This window comes from Eurosta solidaginis, chromosome 3, assembly GCF_040869045.1.
Source record: "Eurosta solidaginis isolate ZX-2024a chromosome 3, ASM4086904v1, whole genome shotgun sequence".
In the NCBI taxonomy this organism is placed as follows: Eukaryota; Metazoa; Arthropoda; class Insecta; order Diptera; family Tephritidae; genus Eurosta; species Eurosta solidaginis.
In genome coordinates, this window is record NC_090321.1 from 228998275 (window position 1) to 229018206 (window position 19932).

The 19932-nt window shown below is 36.7% G+C and overlaps 1 protein-coding gene across 1 annotated transcript in view; it reads left to right on the top strand.

Moving 5' to 3' along the window:
* Positions 1 to 19932, top strand: part of Stacl (Stac-like) — a 765750-nt gene that overhangs the window by 257141 nt on the left and 488677 nt on the right. The window contains 4 exon segments of the mRNA XM_067775429.1: positions 124 to 369; positions 7239 to 7421; positions 8711 to 8836; positions 11505 to 11651. Of these exon segments, the coding sequence (XP_067631530.1) occupies positions 124 to 369; positions 7239 to 7421; positions 8711 to 8836; positions 11505 to 11651 (702 nt within the window).

Here is a 19932-nt window from a genome sequence, read left to right on the forward strand (position 1 = left end):
TTTCTCAGAAAGAATTTTCATTTGTGCATTCATTGAGTTCTATTGAAGTCAACTTACAAATTCTCACCCATTTACAACCACAACTTATTGTTGTTTGTGTATTTCTCGCTTTTATCAATGCAGTGCCGTTTGGATTATAAACAATGTTACATGTCACATCGTCAAAATCCCACACAGCTCTCACTCACCGAATACATTGATGCGCATAATTCGTATGTGCAACAATTGCATGCAACCAATGCCATGTTGGAGACTTATCATTGTGAAACTGTACCACAATTGATGCAAGAATTGGAAGAGATACATAATGATTTATGCAGTATTATTGCCGAATCGATATTACAGGGTGCCGATGTAATTGCAAATAAGGTAAGTGAGTTAAATACATTGAAAAAATACCGTTGATGAATGAATGAATGCATTTGTGAATGGAAAAGTAGGTATGAAGTTAAAATGCAGAACAAAATATATGCACACATATGCAGTTAAACTTTTATATATACATACATACATATTAGACTGGGTCAATTTATTAGCCGATATCACGCCCTCAATTTTTCGATAGGATTTGGGCTGAGGAAAAAGGTTCCACTACGCATACGCAAAAAAATAATTTTCGAGCCTGCGAAATTTAAATTTTTTAACATTTTTTCGACTTTGATTTCGCTACTCATTGACCAGATCCCTAGATAGTATTTTTCTAAGCCTCGCGGATTCATTGCAGCCTTCTACGTTTTCGCAGAAGCTTCGCCATGAATCTCGCTTGGCTATCCTTATTTCATATTTATAAATCCCCAGACTCACCTTATAGAGCTCCCAGTCTGAGGGTAATTTACTCCTCCTGGCTCTGTTAAAGAGCCAGCTAGTGGACGCTCTTAGGTCGTCAAGAGAATGAGACCACCAGGGCGGCTTGCTCTTCCCCCTGTAAGTTTTCAATGAACAGGACAGTTGAAAGGCGCTATTGCTTGGTGAGGTGAAGTTTTCCACCAGAACGTCTATCTCAGATTCGGACAGGTCCGAACCAACGATAGGCGCCGCAGGCAATAGCTCTCCCAGCTTCCTACAATATACGTCCCAGTTGGTATTTTTAGGGTTCCTAAAAGTTCTCGGACGTTCTTCGTTCACCGAGAACTGAATATATCGGTGATCAGAGAAGGAGTGCTCGATGAGAACCCTCCAGCCAGATATCCGATCTTCCAGTTCTCTGCTAACCAGGCTGAGGTCCAGGACCTCCTCTCTTACCGCAGTAATAAAAGTCGGGTCATTCCCCCTATTACATATACAAAGTCCCTCATCTACAATAAAAGTAAATAAAGACTCACCTTTGGTGTTCGTATCCGAGCTACCCATATGCTATGGTGGGCATTAGTATCGGCACCTATGATTACGCCAATACCTCTCCACCTTGCTTCAGCGGTGATTTCGCCCAGTATCACAGGTGGTGGTCCCGTTATGTCCTCATGGGGCATATACGCTGAGACCACCCACATTTCGTTACTGCCTCGCTTGAGGCAGACCGTGATTACGTCAGCATTGCTGAAATTAGAGAGAATAACAGCTTCAAATTCCTTTTTAATAAGCACACAGGATCTAGGCCTACCTGCCTCCCCATTCAACAAGGTGTTGATTTTCCCGTCCTTAATCCAGAAAATTTACCGCCATTACTACTCAGCCACGGCTCCTGGACAAGGACTATATCCACTCCGCTTTTTTCAAGACATAGCAACAAGTTTGCGGAAGCAACCTTAGAGTGCTGAAAATTGATTTGACGGATTTCCATCAACACTACTCTTCTTCTGCACCCCATTCTTGGCGGATTCGCTCGCGGAGCCTAGGAGATCCTCCTCACCCCCAAACAGACGGCTTACACTGATGAGGGATCCCGCCATAGATGATTCGCCCTCGGAGGCTAGGAGCTCCTCCTCTGCCCTATAAGCCAGACGACTAGCACTGATGAGAGATCCCGCTATTAACGGGACGTCAAACATGCTTTCGCTATCGAAATTAGCGGGGTCAGCATCCACAGCCATGGGTATTGGCTCCCTTGCGGACGCCTCTACCTCCCGAACATTCTACGGGGGAGGGGAACCATCTCCCCTGGAATCGACGTGGCAGATTTTGAGAACCACACGCTCGAGACCATTGGAGGTAACCCCCCTCATGTCATAGAGAGTACCGGTGGACTCTGCGTTTAGCAGAATCGGGACTTGCTGACGTGGCCCAACAGCCTCCTCTACTCTGAGTACCCTCCAGTTGTGCGTCGGAAGGTTCGGGTTGCAGTAACACATAAACTGCAATACTTTATCCGGCTGAGAGGGTTCGGCAGGCAACCACACTGGAACCCTCGGTCTAAGGGGAAGATCCCTCCGTTCCACGGACTCGAGCCTGGGTCACCTCCAGACCTCCCCAACCAAAGAAATTATTCTCTTAAAGTGGCCGACCGCTCGACTGCACAAGTAATCAGCCTAAATCCATGGTGCCACCCCGAGTATTCGAAGCATGGCCGCGGACCTGGGCTCTCCATAACAGCGGTCATATAGGCCGCTGATATGGCGCTGGCGACGAACGGCCACTCCTCTCGGGAGATTGCACCATCCTCCCTACTCCTATCCAAGACACCCAGGGTGATGGAGCCCGCTCGTTTAGCGATTTCGCTAAACGCAAGTGCTTCCCCACCCCCTCGGGCCCTTTTTGTCGTTGAGGTATTCCGCCCATCCGACCTTTGCCGCTTTCTAGCCCCAGACCCTGCTGCTCACCTGCATCGTTTGACACCGGTGTGTGGTCCTCGCAAGCTACGACTCTGCTGGCCCACTCCAGCGTCCGGGAATGCTTCTCCGAAATCTGAGCTGCATCCCTTCCGTCGTAGCTCTCCAAGATCTTCTCAGCCGGACGCCGATCACCCAGAGATTTCCTACGCGGCGCCGATCGCCTACCTTTCCAGGTAGGCTTCGACCACAGGGCTCACGTTGGGAAAGCTCCTCGTCGCATTCGCCGGACCTCGTCCTTTCTCAGTCACAGCCCCATATGGGTCTGCATTGGGTGTCTGTTTCGACCCCTCCACTATCCGAACTGCCAGTAGCTACGGTGTTTGAAACCAAACCCCTACGCTGATCCGTCTGATCGGCCCTTTTGATCCGCCGGGAGCTTTCCCGGCTGCCAGCGACCTGCTTCGGAGCGCTCTCCACCCCTCTCGCGTCCTCCGCACCATGATGACCTTCGCCGTCACTCCTACCCTCCTTTTTATTTATGGTCGTGTCCATTCTAAGAAGTGGTTATCTATGCTGCGCAGGGAGGCTACGCGAGGCTTGACGCATTACCTTATGGGTAAGGGATAACTAATCGCGTGTGACAATTCGTCACTATGGCCGGTCTAAGACTGATATCAGTCCCTGAGTCAGTGCCCGGAACCACGTATGATATCCAAGCTAAGCATCTTAACCCCCACACATGAAGGAGTAAACTTATAAATTTTTGAAAAATATTTTAAATTAACGCTGAGCTAAAAAAGTAAGCCTTGTGGGTGAACTTAATTAGTTTCATTTATTTAAATGATTTAAGCATGATCTACTGAACTCTTTTAGTAACCGAATTTTGGGATGCACTTGATACTCTTTGCTTATTTTTGAGGTCAGTTTTATTAAGGGATAGAAGAACACTTAGTAAAATAGAGGTTTTTTAGGGAATGAGAAGGCACCTATATAGATTTCTTTGCTAAAGTTGCTGTCAAACACCAGCATAAAGCAAAAGGAAGCTGCTGATAGATGTCATCCTATCCGCGTTACTGTACAATTTTGAATTGTGGGAAAACATGCCTCAAAAAAAAAAAAACAAAAAGAAAAAAAAGAAGAACTGCACCGATTTGAGTGTATCCTTCTCATCGAGCTATGAAAAAGTATATATAAATTACTTGGTGCAGAAGCGGAGCTAAAGTTGTGAAAGGCACCCCAAAGCCTCACTGGCAGACTTATTTAGTTCCATCCACCGCGTCCCAATTGCGGTTGGAATACGCTGCAGTGATTGGGCAGCCTAATTTCTGGTTGATATGGAGCTTATGGCAGAACAAAGAGCAAAAAATATTAGTAGCTTCGAAATATTGAAAGAATTTCCGGATATCGATAAGTATTGGACCCTAGAAGGTTGGCTTCTTTCCTAATTTTGAAGGTTATTATTTGACATTACACCCATGAGTTAATGATTTCTTTTTACCTTGAAATATTAATCCTTATATGATCGGCGGCGATTTCGAGGAAAAATATTGCAAACAAATGCATCTAAAAGTATTGTTTTGTTATCGGCTTGTTGTGACCGAGTAAACGGCTTCTTACAGGTTTCTTATCGCCCTGCTGTTGACGGGTTGCAGATGTGTCATCGATTTTATATTGAAATTGTATCGGTATTTGCCGTCGCTAGCAAATCGATAACACTCCGATAAGAAACTGATTTAATTATTAGGAGAAATCGATAACTTTTCGATATCAAATCGCAAACGATAACACGCCGATAATAAGCTGGTAACAACCCTTTAAAAGATCGACTACTTTTTTACAAAAAAACGAGGGCTTTGTGATAAGGTATCGACAACTTTTCATTAAGTATACTATAGTATATATAAAAGTATTCTGTAACATATTCACATTAAGCTAACGATATATGTATATATATATATAAATATATATACATATATCGTTAGCTTAATGTGAAAATGTGCTAAGTCAACTTTTACGAATTTTACAGGAGACGAAAAAAATGAATAACTTTTGAAATAACCTTTTTGTTCAAAACTGTGAACGGGGATACTTTAATTGCAATGATTTTGAGTGTAGAAGCTTTGAAAAATATAAATAAAAATCATATCTGCCAACCCAGCAGCTATTTTATGACTTAGCACAATTTCCGCAGTCATAACAAATTTTTTTTTCCTGGCTTAGCACTTTTTACTCAATATGTTTTCCCATCACTCCTCACCTTTAATGATTGAAATAAAACACTAAAACTATATATTTCACAAAAAAAAAAACTATTTATTTGTCAAACTGTTTCTAACGGTTCTGATCTGAACTCTTTTGGCGGATGGTGCGCGGACAATAATTTATATTTAATTCAAACAAATGCTGTGTGTATCTTATTCCAAAAAGAAAACTGTCACATACCTCTACTACAAACTAAATACTAAATCTTTTAAACGTTGTCAAAGGAGTAAAGACTTGAGTAATTTTTAACTCCAAACTTTCTCTAGTACCATTGAATTCGTTGTTTCAAAATTTGTTGGAATGGTTTTGTTCAGTAGACGTAACATCAGTGATTTTAAGGACCCTATGACGTTGAAATCCCTTTATATATCCTTGGTCAGAAGTCGTCTTGAATATTACTCAAAAATATGGAATCCTTTTTATGAATCTAACTCCTATAAAATTAAGAAAGTTCAAAAAATTTTATAAAAATTGCTTTACGTATACCTCACTGGACAGGCGGCCTCCCATCATATACCAGCAGGCACAAATTGCTTGGTCTTCAGGCTTTGCATGACAGAAGAACTTTTATCTCACTCATGCTTGACTTTAGCACGAATTGCTCTGATTTATCTGATTTGTTCATTCCATATATTCCAATGCGTGATCTTCGGCATAATAGATTCTTTATCTAAATAACTAGTAAAACGAATTATGCTATGAATGAACCTATAACTAGGACTATACATACATCTAGCAAATCGATTCAGTAGTGTTATTAATTTTAATAACAGCCTATATAAGTTTAAGCTTGAATTGTTTTCTATTTTTAACTAGTCTGTAACAAAGTATGTAGTTATCGACATGTAAGAATGGAAGTAGATTATGGCCAGCGCAAAGCATTTATCAAACACCAAAGGTATGTCTCAATTGGGTGAATCCAATTAAAAGGGGTTGTGTAGGCTACTCTCTTAAGGGGTTCCCAGCGCAATATATAGCTTATCTAACCCAAATGTCAACCTCGCCTACACGTGGTGAATTCTGTTTCATTGACAGCCAAGGCCCTGGCGACCCCAATATCCTCATGGAACTGGGTGGTGGGGAGTACGGGATGGCCTAGAAGGTGTAATGTGGTCATATAAATCGTTCCCGAGATAGTCGGACTAGTACCTTAATAGTGCTTTGTTACCGCAACGTATGCGGCAAAGGACCATCAACATCGGCCCAAAGCCTTCGGGGAATGTCTTTATCATTAACACTACAACAACAACAAAGCATGTACTTTTAGACTGAATGAATTAAATAAGTAAATAAAATGGGCGCACAAAGAAATGACTAATAATTTAGATTGATATCATTGACTGGTTGACTTAACACATTTACACATCATATCAACCAGCACGTAAAAATTAAAAATTTAAATATTTTTTTCTTGTGATCGATGTATTTTGAATTCAGTTTTAAAACTGCCTTAAAATGCAATTTTTCAAAAAAAGTGACTTAGCACATTTTCACATTAAGCTAACGATATATATAACAGTATAATAGATACGTTTTTGATAACGTATTTATAAGTTTTCGTTATAAGTCGATAAATTTTCGATAAGACATTGAGAGTTACTTGATAAACAACCGATAACTCGTTGATAAAAATTGGTAACTTATTGATAATCCTTGTTATATATACATAAAGCAAACACTCGACGATAACAAAAATTCAAAAATAATTGATAATATGCCGTCCGTATATGAGGTTTTGACTTCATATCTTTTGTTTTCATCTTCCCTACTATTCTTCTCCTTTTTTTCTTTCCTTGCTTTAATTCATACATCAAAAATAGACCCACCCTAATGTACATGTAAAAGCTTACGTTTAACCACATTGTTGACGCAAAACGATGGTAAAAGTAAATTATTGACGTATGCAATATTTGGTTAACCATGACAAAATAATAAGATAAAACCACACAAACAAATGCAAATATTTTCATTTGAAGAGAAAAGAAAAGAGAAAAAATTGCAAATGGAAAATATGCCAACTCAATGAGTATTTAAACGGAATTGATATGAATTTTAATTTAATTAACACATTTATGCCATGATACTTGAGATATCTATACGAATATATATATATTTTGCCATATATTTATCTGTGTTTACTTGTGTGTGTGCATGTGCCATGTGTGCAAAAACTTGTTGTATTCATAATTTTAAATTTAGTAAAATTATTCTTTTTAATTAAAATTTAATTGTTATTTCCATTATCGTTTTATATAAATTTTATTATAGGCCTCAGATCAAGCGAAACGTTATGGCTCACTTACAATGCAATGCAATTCGGTATCAGCAATCCAAGATCTCACAAATTTTGTGCGCATTCTGCCGTTGCCATCGCAGGCGCAAAAAGTTCCTAAGCGTATTTTTGCACCGCCGCAGCCACCCGGCGAAGTTGATGATACGGGCGATTTTAATGTGAGTATGAAAATTAATAATAACTTTATTAGACCCACTGCACGATAAAAGAATCGACATTCACAATCTTTTCGTCTGAAATTAAGTTCCCTGCAAAGTTAATAAGGCTCCGCCAAATGACGTTAAGCAACACCATCAGCTCCGTAAAGATTGGACAGAACCTCTTAAAGCTATTCGAACCCATACCTGGCTTTAGACAAGGCGACTCTCTTTTATGCAATTTGCTAAACATAGTGCTAGAGAAAATAGTTCTAGCAACAGAACTAAACCCTGATGGTACAATCTATTATAAGAGCGTACAATCACTGGCGTATGCTAATAATATTGATATTATTGACTTGAAAAAACGCTCTAAGAGTTCTGCTTTCTCAAAACAGAAGCAAAATAGAGGGCCTTGTAGTAAACGAGGACAAGACAAAGTACTTGCTGTCATCCGCATTCGCGCCTTGGCAGCCAGTCACTGTTGGTGGATAAGAATTTGAGACTGTGAAGGATTTAGTTTATTTAGGAACGAGCATTAGCACCAAAATTAAAAATTAAACGGAAAATAACTCTTGGACTGAGTAGGCATTCAAAAGTAAAGTCCTCTCTCGATTAACAAAAATCACGCTCTGCAAGTCGCTCATCATACCTGTCCTGATGTATGGCTCGGAATCATTGACGGTATCGACTGAAGATGAGAAGGTTCTTGGAATGTCCAAGACACAAGTTCTTCGAAAAATTTATGATACTGTCCGTAATGCTGATGGCGAGTATAGAATGAGGTTTAAATGATGAATTGTATGAGCTGTACGGAGATATGAAGAAAATGCAGCGAGTAAAAACACAAAGACCTTGCTGGCTAGGTCATGATATGCCAATGGATGAGGACGCTCCAGCTAAGAAAGTATTTCAGTTGACACCACAATTTAGAAGCAGAGGAGGAGCAAGAGCTACACTGAGCTGGGATAGGCAGGTAGAGAAAGACTTGGCCTTCCTTGGTGCTCCCAATAAGCGTTAGTTATAGCGAAACAGTGATAGCTGGCGTCACTTGATATGAAACGACCAAAATCACTAACATTGCTTTTTCAGTGAACTGGTGTTAATATAATGAGCATACAAGCACTATTTCTCGTGGTATCAAAGGCTGATTTGATATCTAGAGATTAGTGCATGTCGATTTTCTTAACCTGGTCCTCCCCCAGGACTTATTTTGCAAATATAGATTAAAATCCAGTAGTGGCATAATGATACTATTAACCTAATCGAGTGAAAGAGATATTAATGAATATTTTTATTTATTTATTTAGGAAATGGCTCCATTATTACGTAACGAGTTGGTCTTCGATCGTCATTCAACATTGGCATTGCGTCCGGCACTGGAATCATTGAAGCGTGAAGCAAATGATTTGGAAATGCAAATACGTTTATTGCAGGTAAATACGCTCACAAGTATGTATATGTGTATGTGTGTATGTATGTAAGTATGTTCATACCTAAGTCGTTAAGTTCATGTGCAAATAGTTTAATGCTTATATGATATAATAATAAAAAATAGTTTATAAAAATTTGTAAACTACAAACGTATTACATAAATTAAATTAATGGTAATTTTATAATAACCATAGAATCAAATAATTTGTTTGTTGAAAGCTTATTACTTCCTTTATATTAGGTCGGTTGAATGTTTGTCCGCTTTTCGTACAAATCTTGAAATCCATTTTTAAGTGACTTCTCATTCAGCTACAAAGGTGAAACTTTACATATAGGTTAGAACACCGTGACAATGCAACAAAAGGAAAAAAATCCGTTAGGTGGCGCACGGATCTAAATAATTAGATAAAAATTTGAAAATTTTAAAACCAGCTTTTAATTAACTTCCCGATGAGCTAGAGACTTGAAATTTTAAACTTATTTCAGAGGCCAATGAAACGGTACAAAAATATTCACTAAGAGGAGCACGGGATGAGATATTTAGAAAAATCGTACGAAACGGAGGGAATATGGGATTGATTTTTATGAAAGTTCTCATTGAGCTAAAGCTGTAGAACTTCACAGATAGGATAAGATGCCGAGACAATTTAAGAAACGGAGAAAAAATCCCGTTAAGTGGCGCACGGATCGAAATATTAACTTCTCATTGATCTACAAACACGAAAGCTCAGAGACAGGTTAAGACACCGTGACAAAGGAACAAAAGGAGAAAATAATTCCATTAGGTGGCGCACGGATCGAAAAATTTATATAATAATTTGGAAATTTGAAACCGGGTTTTAAATAATTTCTCGATGAGGTAGAGGCAAAAAATTACAGCTTAATTCAGAGGTTGATGGCAGCCGATGGCACAATACAAAACGTTTCGCTAGGGTGAGATATTTAGAAAAATCAAACAGAACGGAGAGAATTTTGGGATTGATGTAAGTTCTCATTGAGCTACATGCGCAAAACTTAACAGATAGGTTATGACACCGAGAAAATGTAAGAAAAGGGGAAAATAAAAATAAAATAAAAAAATCTTAAGCACTTCCTTTATATAAATGGACAAAAATCAGCGAAAAATGTATCCTTATATAAAGATATATTCTTGCTAAACTTTAATTTTTAAATTTTGACATAGAAATAGCAAAAATATTTATGAGAAGTAAAAATATAAGGGTGGAGCAATTGATTGACTAATAATATCCCCTTTCCTACCAACTATCCAATCCAAGTAATGTGTGCTCCCCTTTTATATTTTTACTTCTCATAAATGTTTTTGCAATTTCTACGTCAAAATATAAAAATCAAAGATTAGCAAGAATATGTGTTTACATAAGGAAACATTTTTCGCTGATTTTTGTCCATTTATATAAAGGAAGTGCTTAAAATTTTTTTATTTTATAATTATTTTTAGCAATTTATGCGACTTTTGTAAAAATGAAAAAAAAAAAAATTTATTGGATATGAAACGAATTTTTTTATAAATATCTGGAGACGCATACCGAGGAAATATCGTAATTTGCCCTTATCACCACTTTAAATGACCTTAATTTTAATTAAAACTTTGGGCACGTATCAATGATCGATGTCAATGTAATAAATTCATGGTAGGGTGACATAGGTTCGGCGAACAAAAGTTCAGTTAAACTTATGACCTCTTAAAAGGGGTCATATGGACAATTGGCCATTTAAACTGGCCATAGGACCAATTGACTTCAAGTCCCTTCAAAGTTTGGTGTAGTGACCATTTTGGAAATTTCCGTTTGAATATATGACCATTCAAGGGGTTGTGTAGCGCAACCCTCTCAAGGGGTTGCCATCGCAATATATAGCTTCTCGAACCCAATTTTCAATCTCACCTACCCGTGGCGAATCCTGCTTCATTAAGAGCCGAGGTTCTGGCGACCCCAAGTTCTTCATGTAACTAGGGTGTGGGGAGGGCGGGATGGCCCAGAAGGTTTAATATGTTCATATAAATCGTTACCGAGATGGTCGCGCCAGTACCTTAATGGTGCTTTGTTACCGTAAAATACCGGATTTATATCCGGCAAAGGACCATCAACATCGATAACACTCCCCGGGGCCTTCGCATACATCAACCAGCAAACAGGTCCTTTCCGTGAAAGCAAATGGTCGACGTCTGAGCGCAACCTTAAACATGAAAATCTAAAAACGAAATACATCGAACTAAAAAGTTAAAATTAAATTATGATTAAAAAAAAAACTAAAATATTACGCTTTTATAGCTATACGAATTAAATATTAGAAAATAATTTTTAATCACAAAAAGGGTTTTATGTTACATTAATAAAATGTGAAGCGATTTGTCATAAATATTTTACTCAAAATAAAATTTTAGTTATTAACAGAGTTATGATATATTAAATAATAAAATTGTTCTGTTTTCAACTATTATGAAAACATAGTAAGATGAACCCCACGCTTTTCACTTTTAATTTGATTTTTCCGCTAAAAGCCTAAATTTTACTAAAGGTAATTTTACTTTGAGTAAATTAGAGCAGTTAATCAAAAAAAAAATTATAATCACTTACAATACAAATATAATATTTAATTATAAATAAAAAAAAGGGCTAGAATACCCTAATAGCTTAATCTCTTTTCAAGGAAACTGTGGATGGTTTGAATCGTACCCAACAAAGAGGCATCGAGGGACAGTTATTCAACAAAGTGAATGAGTTACAGGAGGAATTGTCTTTGAAGAAGTTCGATCTGCGTGCTAAGCAATTGCATTTTGCTGCTATTAAAGCACAGGTAAGTGACAAAAAAAATTGGTGTTGCTATTCTAGAAAACAAAGCGTTACTTGAAAAAATATTGCAACCAATTAACTAATGATTTTTTTTAAATTAAGAGTTAGTACAATTAGTATCAGCTGCACCTGTTCAAAAGAAAACTGATTTACTCCTAACAAGAATATACAAAAATGTGATGCAAATACTTCCGAATATATACGAGACAATTTGAAATGACTATAACAAAAGATCAAAGTGCTCAGTTTTTATTTCGGAATATTACAAAAAGACAAAAATTTAAATATTTATAAGCTTGAGAATCAAAGATTTTAAATACGTCGTAGTGTATGTGAGGCCACTTTTCATCAGCCAGTTCAACATTGAAGCCTGGGAACTCAGCTATTTGAAATTTAAGATTTTCATATCTCAAAATTTCTATATAATTTTGAGAAAATATTGTTTGGCTTATTTTGGACTTTTCACTCAATTACAGAAGTATTTTTTTTTTTTTATTTGGGCATGTGCCACATAAAATTAATGTACTTAATAGCTTGCCATATGAAGTTAATCAGCCCAATTCTAAATATTCCCTCGGAATTATGTTCTCGTGGATTTTTTCATTCCCGCGGAAAAATTCCTCGAATTCTTTTCTCCTAGTTAGAATAATAATTGGGGAGTAGGAATTTCGAATTTTCGAAGTCGGCTGCTTTGTCAATTGAAATTTCGTTGTGCATTTATTTTGTTTAAAAAGTTTAAAAGATTAATTATTTTTGCGAATTTGTTTGAAATTGATAAAGTATAAACAATGCACAGTATTACATTTCATATGGTATTCATTGAAACGAGCAATGAATTGGTGCCACAGTAACATCAACAGAGGCGCATAAGAAGAAGAAGACAGCGGGATAACACAAATCCGCTGGAGTTGCCTGCTTCCATTCAGAAAAACAATATTCTGGCGGCCAAGTCGAGTTGAATTCGTCATTCGTCATATGCCAAAATCTATTTAAGCCTTCTTAAAAAATCCTTGCGCAATTTCTGGATGACTGCATCAAATATACCAAGAGGTCTTTCGTTGATTATGATATACTTTTCAACTTAAAATAAAGAATATTGTGGTAGAATGTACATATTTTAGCACAAATTTGTACAAATAAGAGTTCTTGTGTAAAAGAACCAATTTACTTTAACTATTTTGATGGATTGCCTTTAATTTAACAAGTGAAAAAACTACTAAGAAATGGCAGAGTGATCTCGCTCTCACTCACATTCATAATACCTACTTTTTTCCCTTAACCGGTTTCCGCTTTTTGGAATATTGTTCAGAAAAAGAGGAAAGGGAGAAGTGAAAAAACTCACAAGGAATTTCTATTTAGAATACTAGGAATGGGAGGAGGGAATAAACTCGCAAGGAATTTTTGTTTAGAAATGGGCTAATTGTTTGTCTTTAGTTAAGGTAAAAAAACTGATTAAATGCGTACGATTTGTGCGGTATGTGCCGTGGAATGTTCAAGAAGAGTCTTTCGATGTATTTACATCTTTGCTTAGGTATTAGGAAACCAGAATGTAAGCTCGTGTTGGAAAGGAAAGACGTGTTTTCAATTTATTAACTATGAGTTAACCATTTGGTATTGACGGATTATGGAAGTTAAAGGATCTGTTATCCTTACACTGAAAAAAATTAAAGGGCCAACTTGCCCTGGATACTAAATAAGAAAAGAAGCTTTTTCACTTTTAACTTTTGACAACTTTATTTAATATTAGATAATTAAATACGATAGTGGTTAGTATGAAAGCCCAACGGAACTGCCCTCTGCGTGGACTGCTACTTCCTTTTATAATATTTCGTGCAGCTACATTCTGTAGCAAGACATATGCGACGTCTTGGTGTGAGTGTGGCCTTGACTTCCAGCAGGTGTCTTACTTGGCTGGCATGTGCAATGGAAAAGTCTCACAACATTGTGAAATAGAAATATGCTTACTCCGCTGCAATGCGCATAGGTACTGACTTGGTTCCCATAGGTTTGATAACGTTGCGCCATATTGTCATTGCGCGATTTGATGAAATGCACTTGGCCTTGAAGCGGGTGTTGTCTGTTTGTATGATTTAATCGGGGATTGCCCGTATTGCTTTGCTTTGCTTTTTCTAAATGTATGTTGGGTTGCAATTATGCTGCTTACAATAATTATGCTAGCGCAGCTGCAGGTGGCCCATCAAAGGTGGGAAGCTGCAGGTGGTCCATGGGATTGTGGGAAGAATGATTATGCTGACACAGCGGCATGTGGATATGGGATTGTGGGAAGAATGATTATGCTGACACAGCTGCACGTGTAAACTTCAGCTTGTGGGAATCCAACATGTTGGGGGCCGTCAGCGTGTTAACTTGGAAGTACTATCCATTTCTCGTCGTTGAATTATTGGTCTGTTTTTGAGTTATCGATGAGATTTAGATAAAGTATCGGAATGTTATACATTTGCTAAAGATAACAAAGGTTATATGTTAGCTACTTATTTTTAGCAATGATTTGTCGGTTTGTTATCGAAAGTTATCGATTTACTATAGCAAAGTAACCAAGTATTTTAGGAATGTTTTTGATATTTTAACAAAAGTTATTGATTTGTCATCGACTTGTTATAAAAAGATTTTTTCTTAAGAAAGTTATCGATTTGTTCTTAAAAAGTTATCAATTTGTTGTCAGAAGTTTATTGATATATCATCGCCAAGTTATCAATTTATTATCGCAATTTATAAATTATTTATTATTATATTTATTATTTATTTACATATATTTTATTAAAAAGTTCTCGATTTGTTATCAAAAGCCTTAAATTTTTTTTAAATATCAGTTCATTATCTTAAATTTAACTATACATTATCGAAAAGTAATCGATTTAATATCGCAATTTTTCAATTACTGATGGAATGTTACTCATATTTTATCAAAAAGTTTTTGATTTGTTATAGACTTTTTATCAAAAAACAAGCAATATGTTTTTAAAAAAATATCGGTTTCCTATTAGAAATTTATAGCTATATTATCGAAAAGTTATCGATTAACTGCCAAAACCTTTTCGGTTCTTTCGCAAAATTCTTTCGATATGTTAACACATAGTTATCGATTTGCGATTGGAACGCTAACAAAAATTTATTTTAAAGTTATTGATTTGATATAAAAATGTATCGATTTAATATTGAAAAGCCTTCGATTTTTTATAGATCTTTACCTACTTTACTGGCGTGTTGTTGATTGATTTTCGATAACTCATAGTGTTATTATGAAACAGATAAAGATAAAGTTTCAATAACAATCTATGACATATCTGTAACATGCCATTTGACAAGCCGATAAAAAATCAATAAGAAGCCTGGCAAAATCAGGCCGATAGCAAACCGATAACTCGACGACAATAACTCGCTGTCGATAATAAAACATTTTGGCGTTTTGAAGAGGTTGCGGGCACAGTTGTTCGGGTGTGACCTGAATTCGCCAAGGATGACCAGATAATGCATCACTACTATGCATCCGCCCAGTTGTTTAAAAAAAAAAAAACAATTATTGAAACAATGCCAGAGACACCATGTAGTCCCTATATTGCTCCCCTGTGAAGTGGCTCTCCAAGGGAGCACATCATGTCAGCATATAGAAGGTCCAGGAAGCTCTAACCGTGGTGATAAATGTGCTTGCTATGGACTACTACCAAAGGTGCTTCTTTTTATTGGAAAAAACGCTAACATCAGTGTGTAGGGTTAGATGAAGACCATTGTAAAAGGCCAATGTTAAAATTTTTCTTAAAACTTAATTTTCTTAATTTTTATTGACAAATTCTCGGAGCACAATTGCGACACCACGCATTTTTGATTTGAGCTTAAACAGTGACTGAGCTGAAAGTTGCGAAGCCAATATCCGCAAAGTATCTGTTATTTACATCACTGAAAATATCGGTAAATTTCCGCTGGTTGAAACTTTGGTTCATTTAAAAAGCATCCGTAAACATTTTTACATAAATTTTTTGTTCATGTATAGTTCTGCTAGAACTAGAAAGCTTTCCTGAGTTTCTGTAAGATGTTTGTAGCAGCGAACTTTTATTTTCGAAAAAGTTTAGAGTTAAAGAATTCATTAACAATACATGTCTCTTTGTACTTATATAATTATGCTATAATCCTCCTTGTAGCTTTGCTACTAAAAGTTTTGTAAGCTCAGCGCTTTGATAGCTTTTGCGGTTCTTCTAACAGTCTTGTGAAGCAACAAGTGGAAAAAATGTTATTTTTTCAGTGCGATAAGTTGCTACGCAACAATTTCGTTAAAAGCTGTAGAGCTTTAGTAACCAGAGCAAACCTACCATTAAGTTGAAGTTCAGGAAAATAAGAATTGACATTGACCTACTTTCGTAAGAGAGAAAAAGGAAAATAGAAAAAGTAATACAAGTAATTCTTTTATAAGGTGGTTAGCGAAAGTATTGCTATAAATCCGTGAGTGTGAGCGTGTATACAAGTGTGCACAAATGTGAGTGTGTGCATGTGCATGAAAACAGCTGTAATTTTGACAGTATAAGCATTGCGCATGTTAGCTACTCATCCTTCACTTTGTAGCTGCTATGTAATGAAGTCTCAATCTCTACTTTACTTTGTGTTGTGTTGCGCTTCAGCTGTCAAACGCAACTCCTGCTTATGTCAGTCAAGTGGTGAGCGAATGAGCGCGTGGTCGTTTTGTGCTTTTTACAGTACATCACAGCGTAGTCGAATAAATTAATACATAACTGTAGTGTACTTAGCTGATAAATGTAAATTTAAAATATTTGATAAAGAAACAAATACTTCATAGAAAATGTTGAAAAAAGTAAGAGCAGCTTTTGTCTGTAGTTATTAGTTGAAAAAAATTTCAAATAAATAAATGCTAACAAAATTAAGTTGACAAGTGAAAGAAGGAATGCATAAATTGTATTTGTGTACGGTAACAGGGGAGGGGGTAAAGTTTTTGTGTAACAAATGCCGTGAGGCTTTAAGTGTTGGCTTTTTAATTCAAGCAATAACATAAAATAAAAGTTACTTAGGAAAAGTATGCTAAAATATCCGACAGAAGTAAGAAATTCTAGAAAGTGAAAGTAAATAATAATAACAGCTTACAATAAAATTTCATTCGAGATTGCGTGGCTGCTTTTTGCGTAACGAGGTAAAGTTGATGAGATAAAAACAAAAAGATCACAATTATGACAAATATCTGCAAATGAACTAGACGTGGAAAGGTAAAACGACGTGTGTAGCGGAAGATGGTTAAAAAATAAAATAAAATAAAAAACAGAAAATATCACCAAGATAACTCATATTCATGGCACAAAAAAACTTCACTGAAAAATTATAAATAGAAAAAAAAAACATCAAAGCAGCGCGAAGGAGTGTGCGAGGCGAGTAGAATGTAAGATAGAGGATATCTGAAAAGGCAAACCTGTTCACAGCAAATATGAAAGAAATCAAAACAATAGTTAGCTAAGTTCGGTTTAAATCGAACTTTTTATACCCAGTTGTAAGTTTAATTAAAAAAAATTCTTGGCGGGGTTCACCTCCAAGAATATTAAGGCCGAGCTTTTCTTCCAATTTGCGTCATGCTACTTTTAATTTTCCCTACAAATTGTAGGTCCCATGTTTATGCTGACTTCGAACGTCGCCTGCAAAGCAGATGCATTTTCATTGAGAAGCTATTCATTCCGAAAGACGACCGCGATTAGAAACATTTTGTTTTTTATAGAAAAAAATTTTCCTGAATTTTTGGTGTTACTTTGTGGGGGAGTTGGAGCCCAGGATCCTCGGTGTGATAGGCGGTGTACCGTGTACCATGACACCACAAAATATAATTTTTTAATGCTAATAATTCCAAGAGTGTAAGGACATGAATTTAGTTATGAGTTTCAGTATGTTAGACGTGATTCCCTTGCATATGATGATGCAAAGAGGAAAAGTAAGGTGAGATGAGCGGGACTGCAAAATATTCTAAAATCATGTGAAAATCCTACGATAATATACTCGCAAAGTTGCTCATATTTTTAAAGAGGGAAAACTTAAGGCTCATAATAGGCATACTAACGGGACACTGCCGTCTGGCGTAAAATGTCCTTGCTCTGTCAGTAAAAAGAGGCGTAGGATGTGCAGGCTGCAGGAAGAAACGATGTAACATGTTCTGTGTTGGTCTGCTCTGGTAAAGTTGCCAGATCTCGAGCGATCCAGCAATAAAGCTAAGTCCTGGGAAACTAATAGTATTTGCCAAGAGGACAGTGGTATTTTATATCAACGATCAACTCAAAAAATGAAAATGTGCAGAAAATACAAAAAAATGATTGACTTTTTCATATGCGCCAATGCGTTTTTAATTTTTAACAAACGATGAGTACTATTTAAACGTGTATAAAGATCGATGAGTTATAGAATATGGTAGTATGCATAACTTCAAAATTTTGTTGATTTGACTTAGCTCCCTATTGAAGTAGATGCGTGATATGTCCTAGTTTATTGACCGTCCAATATATTATTAACTAACCATTTGTTCTCCCTTGTCAAATATAGTTTGAAAACAAAATAGTTTCAGTGTTCTGGCAGCTTAGTTTTTTTTCAAGAGAGGAGGCTCTGCTAAATCCATACATGTTTTGGAAACTTGATAGCCTACCGACTGTAGGGCCACGGTTGATCCCGCTGACTCGACTTCATATATTGACGGCAGAAGTGGGTTATATTTTCATGATGGCCTTCTCTACAGTACATCACCCCAGCACCAAAAATAATGCTATGCTGTTGCTTATGTACCTAGCAAAGGCATGGCGTTTTTACTCATGTAAAGTTTCAAAGTTTTATTTTTTTTACGTTCCTCTTTCTGTTTGCTCTAAACTAAACCGTTCAGTTTCCAAGCTGTAAATAATCTCTATATAAACTCTATCGTCAGAAAAAATGGTTGGCAGACGTATTCTGTACGAGGAAAATATAGATCATACATCCTTTATAACAGGCGGATATCTCTATTTATTACTATCATCGCGCTGCGATCGCTTCAATATTCAAAAAAATTAAGAAGAAAAAGTTATTTGTTAAGTTTTTATCAGCAATTGACTTTTAAATACTACGTTAGATTATCTTTAATAGTCAGCACATAAAGTAAATGCTTCCGTATGTTTAAACTTGGATATCTTTCTTCTATATAGAATGCTATATATTTCATCTATTATTTATGCGATTATTATATCGTTCAGATGAAGTATATGAAAGGACCTACTGCACCAAAATCTGCACTCAAAATGCGAATAACTTGTAACACCGCAAGTACCACAAACTCGTGAGCAAGTCTATGAAAGGGCCTTCAACGAACTGGAACAGTGAGGATGAGCTTGCTTAAACAGCATTCTTCATCAACCCCCAATCATGGTTTGCACAAGGCGTACTGAGAAATTCCCTAGAGCTGAGACATATAGACATTCCTTGGTGTGAGAATTAAGCTTGGGATTTTGGTCGAGGCTGACTTTAGGTAAAATAGTCCTAGTAAGGCGATTTTTCAGTTTTGAGTATGTGTCAAACTTATATCGGTAGACTGGACAATTGGTGAGGTGTTGATGGAATAATAGTTGTACAAATACGAATGCAAAGTGATACTGAGCTCCGTAGGAAAACGGCTTGGATATAACAATGCGGAAAACTTGGAATCCGCCTATGAATAAGATTATAATATGTAGCAATCTTATAATTTAGTTTGGTTTTTCAAATCGACCATTTTAATAGTGAAATGTACGGTTAAATTTAACAGAAACATACTTCCCGTAGAGCGTCGATAAAATTCCGCAGATGGTTTAAGGGAGTATTGCTCACGGGAACGTCCTTTATATATCTAGACGCTGCTGTACTAGCGCCTTTAGTTACTAGGAGGGCTTTGATGGATGCTGTTGTTAGCATTTTTGAGTTTATATTTTAATAATAGGAAATTTTTTTGTGCAAATCTGCTTACAGTATCTTTGAGAACAACTCTTTCCCCACAAAATTCATTTTCGAACGCCTCGGTTCGATTTTTTTTCCGGAGATATGGCCAATTCAAGTTGGGGTCTGTTGTCGAAGTCACATATCATGAGATGTTTGAAAATGGATTTCGTGGGAAAGAGTTTTTCTCAAAGATACTGTAAGCAAATATGCAAAAAAAAATTTCCTATTATTAAAATATAAACTCAAAAAATGCTAAAAACAGCATTTTTCGCAAATTTAGGTTATGATATTTCAAAAACCTGACGTGCTGGACCAAATCTGAGGACGGATTCGGCCTCAGCACGCAGAAA